This window comes from Photinus pyralis, unplaced genomic scaffold (genome assembly GCF_008802855.1).
Source record: "Photinus pyralis isolate 1611_PpyrPB1 unplaced genomic scaffold, Ppyr1.3 Ppyr1.4_LG3b, whole genome shotgun sequence".
Classification (NCBI taxonomy): domain Eukaryota; kingdom Metazoa; phylum Arthropoda; class Insecta; order Coleoptera; family Lampyridae; genus Photinus; species Photinus pyralis.
Genome location: NW_022170510.1, coordinates 17,680,236 through 17,689,282, shown reverse-complemented (window position 1 = coordinate 17,689,282; position 9,047 = coordinate 17,680,236). Strand labels below are relative to the sequence as shown.

The 9,047-nt window shown below is 37.3% G+C and overlaps 1 protein-coding gene across 3 annotated transcripts; it reads left to right on the top strand.

The window, feature by feature from the left end:
* The first annotated feature begins 295 nt into the window (after window positions 1-295).
* On the top strand, window positions 296-2,579 carry LOC116166560 (2-acylglycerol O-acyltransferase 1-like). 3 transcript variants are annotated; one of them, XM_031481560.1, is made up of 5 exons: window positions 296-316; window positions 371-668; window positions 979-1,086; window positions 1,135-1,975; window positions 2,029-2,579. In XM_031481560.1, exons 4-5 carry the CDS (start codon window positions 1,138-1,140, stop codon window positions 2,184-2,186), a joined length of 996 nt encoding a protein of 331 aa, XP_031337420.1. In that variant the 5' UTR covers window positions 296-316; window positions 371-668; window positions 979-1,086; window positions 1,135-1,137; the 3' UTR covers window positions 2,187-2,579. The 3 variants fall into 3 exon arrangements, with proteins under 3 accessions (XP_031337420.1, XP_031337419.1, XP_031337418.1); XM_031481559.1 differs by having other exon boundaries at window positions 371-906; XM_031481558.1 differs by having other exon boundaries at window positions 371-929.
* Window positions 2,580-9,047: the final 6,468 nt, after the last annotated feature.

Sequence of the window (9,047 nt, the reverse complement as noted above, 5' to 3'; positions counted from 1 at the left end):
CATTTTTGGGCCATGCATTGCCCTAAATTTTATGATTGCCGTCAAAGTAACTATCAACAGAGTTTCAATGGTTTGTAATTGATCAGTAGTAGGTGCCAAGAATTTGTATATATTTTTCTACTTTATATCAAATCACTCCAAATGAAGTTTTAGAAATACTTGAGATTTGTTTTGAATATGCAAACTAGGCGCCATACCTCGTTTTGATGATTAGTGTGTGATTAAAAAGATGGGAATCAAGTAAGTAGGTATAGTCACGTGATTCAAATACTAACTTGTTTATATTGTATTTCAGGTTGGGAAAAATTAACTGTCGGTAATATATAAAAAAATATAAATATAGATAATAGTTTCAGGTTAATATTTTTAGAATTATTAAAAATAGCGGGAGATGATTTTTTTCAGAAAATGTAAACAGTTTAATACTCTAAAGCTTAGCGATAGCATTTGCAAACATTCTTCACACATCCAATTAGTGTGCCAGAAAAAAAAACGATATACGTCAGAGAAGTATTGCTATAAAAACGTATGTTTCGAAATGTTGTTAACCATCGTCAAGAGCATTTACAACTAGTGTCCAATTGCCATTAGCAATTCGAGAGTGAAAAAAGAGAAATGAGATGAAACACATTTCCGAATGCCGTTATCATGGATAGGATTTTCAGTAGGTACAAAACCATTCTGTATTTATCCTCTGTTTAGGATGACATTTTTATGCACGGGGTCTTCACTGAGATAATACAAAGGGTCAATGGTGGAGTAGTACAAAAATTGCCTTTTATCAGCTCGATATTAGCGATTAGAAGGAAACGTGTAAAGATTAAGTTATCCACTTCCTTCGCCGATTGTTTAATTGAATTCGTTTCTGTAAATAGAAGGTTTCGTCGCGTATGACGTTGAGAAAAGGTATTTTGATGGTAGTCTGTCATGTATATAGTTCACTTAAACCTCCAAAAGTGTTATAGTAACTGTTTTCAGAATGGCGGTATAACAGTAATTGTTATTCAGAATCTATACCTGCTTCTGCTACTATAACAATATACAAAATGAATAGCAGCGCCTGTAGAATTTCTCACAATTTGTCCTGTAAGTATTACCACAAGCTTACTTTACCATTCAAATGTGATTTTATAGAAAATGAGTGAGCAAGAGCAAACTTCGAGCAATGGGAGAAGACTGTTAGAATTATTTGCAGCAGTGTGGTTTATGTCCTTTAACATTTGGGGTGCTCTTATCGGTCCAATTATTATCGTTTTCCTAATTTTTACTAGCTCAAAGTTTTGGATATTTGTAGTTGCATACCTTGTATGGATCTGGGTTCTAGATAGAAATACTGCGGCCGAAGGTGGTCGACGATGTGAGTGGATGAGAAAGTGGAAACTTTGGGCGCATTTTAAAAATTATTTTCCGGTATACTTAAAACAAAGCGTGGACTTTCAGTTACAACCGAATAAAAATTACTTATTTTGTGCATTCCCGCACGGTTTACTTTCAGTCGGGGTGTTTTCAAGCTTTGTGACCGCCAGTGAGGACTTTGCGCAATTGTTTCCGAAACATAAACCGTATGTATTTACTTTCGATGTGAAGTTCAGACTACCCATATATCGGGAATACCTGCTGTCTATGGGTATGTGTACAGGAACACCGGATTCACTGCATTCTGTATTGGGTACAAGGAAAGGAGGTAATATTGGGGTGTTGGTGGTCGGAAGACCGAGTCCAGAAAATTATCCTAGAAATTATACTATTGTGCTAAAAAATCAGAAAGGGTTTGTAAAGCAAGCTATAAAAAATGGTTGTGCGTTGGTTCCCGTCATTGCGTTTGGCGAGGATGACATCTTTAGACAAATAGACAAGCCAAAAACAACTTTCTTTAGGCCATTTCAGGACTTTTTTCAAATTTTTATGGGATTAGCACCTTCAGTTTTCTTGAAGAACGGATTACTTCCGAAACGCAAAGCGATACACGTTATAGGTTGGTTTACCTATACTATATATTGCAAAAGAATTTAAAAAGCCAAATTTTAGTGGGACCGCCAATGGAGGTGAAACGCATGTCTCGGCCATTACAGAACGACGTAAACGTTGTCCATAGAGAGTTCCTAGTCAATTTAGTGGATTTATTCGAAAAGCACAAATACGACTACGTCGATGATCCTGAAAATACGTATCTCATTTATTGTTAAATTATTTGTTGATTTTCTACGAATGCGTAAAAATTATTATTTGAAATTCTCCGGTTTGAGAAAATCTCCATTCTTGGGTCAACGTATTCAGGTCTATGCGTTTTAGCAGTATCTAGTTTCAGTTAAGCGAATGGAAATTTATTTAAATAATATAGGATCTACTATTCTGTATCGTTGCGTGCTGAACGACTAGCTGCGAAATAACAGAAGCTAGCTACTAGGATAAAAGTGCCATCTTGGCGGATTTCTATCAATCACGACACCATTTAGGGGAGCGGAAGCTGCCGTATTATGAACACCACAAGTCGTTCAGTTTTCTGGGACGTGCTCTATTTGTTTTTAGATATACCTTTTGAATGTAATGTAACGTTTCACGTAAGAGGGTAAATTTTACCACAAGGAGGTATTTTAGAGCCTATCCAGATTTTACTTGTATTATATACCTATACGCTGTTTGTTTCACGCAAACCGTTACCTAAAGTATTCAGGTCCTCATTGATAAACTAAATCTGACAATTTGCATACCAACACAGTTTCTCATTTTTTTTAATTTTATTTATTTTTTTTAAATTATCCCTCTGTTGTTCTGGGCCCTCAACAGGCTTGCGCCCAATTACAGAGTGACCCGCATAATGCATTTTAAAGGTGCCTCTGCAGATACTACTCCGGTATTTACCTTACGAATTAGGAAAACTGCAGGAAAGCCTAATTCGGAGTAGCCGGCAGAAAGCTCAAAACTAGTCTAATGTAATTCCCATCTCTGCCACAGATGAACAATTCACCTCAACCCGACCTCCGGATTTACAGCCCAACGCTCTACCAGTTGAACCACAAAGCATGATCTATCTATCGCAGCATTAAAAATTTTCAAGTATACAAGATTTTTCAGAATTTTTGACGTTTGACTGCTGTGCTTTTGAGCCGTATAATTATCACTCCGTTTACTTGAATTTAAAAAGTCTTGAGAATGGTTTAAATTTTGATCCTCTTCTACAGGGTGTTTTAAACTAATGGTCAATTTTGATAACTCCAAATCTTAAAAAATTGTTTTTTTCACATACAACATGTTTTATTCTTTGCACATTCAATTGTATAAAAAATTCTACATCGATCAATTGTTGCATTCGTTATACCTATCTGCTATTCTTTGCGTTTTATTTTAGATTTTCTAAAATTGTGACCGTTATTCATAATTTTCTTAGGAGGTCTTGAAATGCATTAGCTGACTTGATACTAAAACAGTTAAATAAAGATGACATAATAAACAGAAACAAGTAATAATCATGAACGACAAAATATAAAACAAACATCAATTGAGGTTGGGTTCTACGTGGCCACCGTTTTTTTCAATACACAATAGGATCCTCCGATAAACCCCGTTGGTAGTCTCCTCTTGAATTTCTACTACATCCATTTCATCAAAAGCTCTTTTTACCCATACTTCCAGTTCTTCACCAGAAGACGCCCCAGGCATAAAACGGTGCATCCCATCCCGGCGATGTACATCCCGGCGACTTACACCCCGGCACCGTTTTTCCGGCGCCAACCCATCCCGGCGACCATTACTATCCCGGCATCGGTCATCCCGGCGATTTATACCCGGCGACGACCTATCCCGGCGACGGCCTACTCCGGCGACTATTGATTTTCCAGCATCGGTTATACCGGCATTGCATACCTTCCAAACGATCCCAGTCCATCCCCATCTTTCTTTTGTTTTTTCTATACACAAATTTAATATCTTTCAATTGCAAAAATTGAACACTGTAGATTGTCATTTCCTTTCATTTTTCTTGTATGAATAATAAATAGGCAAGGTATGTGAAAGTACCTACTTACTGTTAACGCTCCATTTTTTAGGTATATGCAGTGTGTCCGTTCGATAGAAAGAAGGATACATCAGCAAAGTGTTGTAGAATTCTGAGCTGATTTGAAATCATTTTAAATTTAAGCAATCTCATTTTTTTTGTTTTCAAGATATTTGAAAACAGCAAATTGCCGGTACGACCGAAGCCAGGACGTGCACTGTTGCCGGGATGGTCATCGCCGGGATTACCCATCGCCGGGGTTGCCCGTCGCCGGGTTTAAATCGCCGGGATGGCCGAAGCCGGAAAGTAAATGGTCGCTGGGATGGCTGGTCGCCGGGAAGTCGGTGCCGGGATGGTCATCGCCGGGATGGGAATAGCCGGGGTGACCGTGGCCGGGCATAAAAACCAGTGGAGTTATATCTGGAGATTTTAGAGGTCAACGCCACGGACCTCTGGCCCCAATCGACCTGTCTTTAAAATGTTCGTCAGAGACATGTAAGCATAGAATGAGCCGGCGCACCGTCAAGTTGAAACCGGTAGTTTTTCTAAGGTAATTTCTCCAGGAACGGTACAATTACCTCTACTAATGCATTTATTTCAATGTCTTCTTTAGATCGTATCATTTAAAAAAGGAATCGGGGGGAAGTAGAGTTTCTTACCACTAAGTTTATTGTTCATCCGTAATACCGTAATACGGTGGCTTCGGTTCATTTCAATATCGCTAATTATTATGAATAAAGATAGGTACATACCTATAAAGCTGGTAATCATGAGCGTCGTTGGGACCACCCTCTAGACTCCCAATAGATGAGCGAAGTGTTTATAAGCGCATAGACGTTTATAATTTGAATGTTCCACTATACAATGCACTGGATCCTCATAACTTCCTTAAATGCGTAACGCATAACAATTGAAGTAAATAATAATAATAATAATAATAATAATAATAATAATAAAACATGCACTACAAAGACAGGTCCATCCAATAAAGTTACACGCCCTAGCACATTTAAAAAACACAAAACTCCTTCTTCACAGAAGCACACCACATTATCACAACCCACTCGTATTCAACCGAAACGCGAAAACCTTAACAGAACTACAGGCTCACAACATACTAAAATATCTCCAGCAAAAACCCAAGCAACCTCTCAAATACAACCTCAAGAACAAAGAAACACCATAAATACAACTAACGCAACATGCACTACAAAGACAGGTCCACCCGATAAAATTACACGCCCTAGCACAGTTAAAAAACACATAACTCCTTCTTCACAGAAACACACCACATTTTCACAACCCACTCGTATTCAACCGCAACGCAAAAACCTTAACAGAACTATAGGCTCACAACATACTAAAATATCTCCACCAAAAACCCAAGCAACTTCACAAATACAACCTCAAGAACAAAGAAACATCATAAATACAAGTAACGCAACATGCACTACAAAAACAGGTCCACCCAATAAAGTTACACGCCCTAGCACAATTAAAAAACACATAACTCCTTCTTCACCGAAGCACACCACGTTATCACAACCCACTTGTATTCAACCCAAACGCAAAAACCTATACAGCACTACTAGCTCACAAAATACTGTAATATCTCCATCAATAACCCAAGCAACCTCACAAATACAACCTCAAGAGCAAAGAAACACCATAAACACAAGTAACGCAACATGTACTACAAAGACAGGTCCATCCAATAAAGTTACACGCCCTAGCACAGTTAAAAAACACAATACTCCTTCTCAGAAACAACCCACTCGTATACAACCGAAACGCAAAAACCTTAACAGCACCACAGGCTCACAAAATACTGCAATATCTCCACCAAAAACCCAAGCAACCTCACAAATACGACCTCAGGAACAAAGAAACACCATAAATACAATTAAAAAACACAAAACTCAAACTCCTTCTTCACAGAAGCACACCACGTTATCACAACCCACTCGTATTCAACCCAAACGCAAAGCCAAAGAAACACTTACACAATAAACTCCATTTAATAAAATTACAGGAATTATTATAATGATTTTTTTTTTGTTTTGTTTTGTTTTCCTCTTTCCTGATAGCGTTGGCTATTGTGCCCATCAATAGGTATGTTGGTAAGTACGAATTACATACTATCCCTAGATGTCCAATGTACGTGTGTGATTTTTATTATTTTTTATTTTTTTTAAAGGACCCTACATAACTTCACCAGACACAGACACAGATACTAATCGTTACTTGATTTTAATCCGTGCGATTAGTTAACCAGGCTAGACCTGAGTTCTCACAAGAAACACCGACCATAATAATAATAATAATAATAAAGGAAACCTCCAAAAGACGTATGAAATGGGACGAAGGGATGAATCGCTTCATTTTCGGTACGTATCTGGAGATCACGAAGATGGAAACGGACAGGACAGCATACAGAGGTAAACTATATCACGCGTTCATTACACAATACCCACATTTAGCACACTTAACAGAACAACGCATTGCAGACCAACGTAGAGTTATCATTAAAAATACACTCCTTACATTAGACACACAGGAACAAATCAGGCACGAAATTGAAGCACTACTCAACACAAACAACTCACTCCACGTACAAGATAATACATCCGTTCTAAACAACTCTGAAATACAGACATTTGCGACACTGCAGCCATCGATAGATACAAATAATCACACGAACCAAACATTCACATCCCTTCAAAAAGAATTCGGCAATGCATTGTTAGAATTCTCAAACACTGACCCAACGCAAAGACCACGAATACCTAAACAAAGTCACACTACAAAATTACGCACACTGTCACAAACATTAAATGACCACATTTTACCAAATTACATTAACGATAACACAAGCTTACATCAACTACACTTTGTTGTGTATTGCGGTGCGGTTGCAGTTTCTAGATGCAACGGTGCAAGAATAGCAATAAACAAACAACAGCACACAACAAAAAAACGCTCACCCCCGGCCTGGGAAAAACGCCTGATAACTCGCATCGATGACATCAGACGTGACTTAGGTCGGATTACACAATACATAAAAGGAACTCGTTCTTCAAAACTAACACGACAAGTACAACATATAACTACAAAACTAAACAATCACACCACACGAGAACAAAATACAAACTATAACGAACATAGAGATACACTGACACAAAAACTATCAATATACACAAACCGTTTAAAACGCTATAGGGAAACTGCAGATAGAAAGCGCCATAACACACAATTTAAACATAACGAAAAACTATTTTACAGATCACTAACACAAAACAGCACTAATGAAAAACTAATTCCACCATCTCTACACTCACTCCAGCAATACTGGTCTGACTTATGGACCAAAGACATTAAACACAATCCACAAGCCCCGTGGATTACCACAGAAACCACACGTACTGAATACATTACCCCTATGAATAACACAAACATCACTACAACAGACATCATTCAAACTATTAATCACTTACATAACTGGAAAAGTCCAGGCATTGATAACATTCACAACTTTTGGTGGAAATATTTTACCTACACTCACTCTTACCTTGCACAACAATTTACTGAACTTCTTAATTCACCAGATCGCACTCCTGCATTCTTTACACAAGGTATCACTTACATGCTCCCAAAAGACAACAATACACAAGACCCATCTAAATATAGACCAATTACATGCCTTCCTACAATATACAAAATCCTTACATCATGCATTACAAACAAAATATACCAACACTGTACTGATAACAACATTTTATACGAAGAACAAAAAGGGTGTACCAAGTATTCCAGAGGATGTAAAGAGCAACTCATTATAGACTCTGTTATACTTGAACAATCCAGACATAACAAACGAAACATACACACTGCATACATTGATTACAAAAAAGCATTCGATTCAGTACCACACTCTTGGTTACAACAAGTACTCTCAATATACAAGGTCAGCAACAATATTACACAATTCCTCAATTACATAATGTCATGTTGGAACACTACGTTAACACTTACACTAAACGACACAAAACTTATTACCGACCCAATACAAATTAAAAGAGGAATTTTTCAAGGCGATTCTTTAAGTCCGCTCTGGTTTTGTCTTGCTCTTAATCCACTTTCATATTTGTTAAACACTACTAACTTTGGGTACAATATTAAACACAACCACGAAATACATCACAACATTACACACCTGTTTTACATGGACGATCTTAAATTATACTCTTCCACAAGCATAAAACTTAATCACCTTCTACACATTACCGAAACATTCTCACGTGACATACAAATGGACTTTGGAATCGATAAATGTAAAACACAACACATCACAGCTGGTAAAAGACAACTTTTAGATTATGAGCTAGAACAGGGTAATTTAATAAATTCCATGGACGAGAATGAAACTTATAAGTATCTTGGTTTTCAGCAAAACACACACATTAAACATACGAGTATAAAACAAACACTTATTACACAATACCTACAAAGAGTACGCAGTATACTTAAAACAAAATTACACGGTAGAAATACAATCAAGGCTATTAACACTTATGCCACACCAGTGCTTACATACTCTTTTGGGATTATACGTTGGACAAATACAGATTTAGAACAAATACAGAGAAACACACGTACACTATTAACAAAACACCATATACATCACCCTCACTCCTCTACTATACGACTTTACCTTCCTCGTTCGGAAGGAGGTAGAGGACTTACAGACATAAAACTATTGCACCAAACACAAATAATACACAATTTACGACAATACTTTTATAACAAATCAGATACTTCAGTTTTACACAAAACAGTAACATATGCAGATAAATCTTACACACCACTTAATCTACACGAAACTAATATACTCCCACCCACATCCAAACTTACATACATCACAAATAACATACAAATATGGAACCAAAAGCCTTTACATGGACGATTTCCACAAGAGGTTAGCCAGGGTTGTGTTGATTCTATAGCAACGCACAGTTGGTTGTCTGAATGTGATATCTTCCCGGAGACTGAGGGT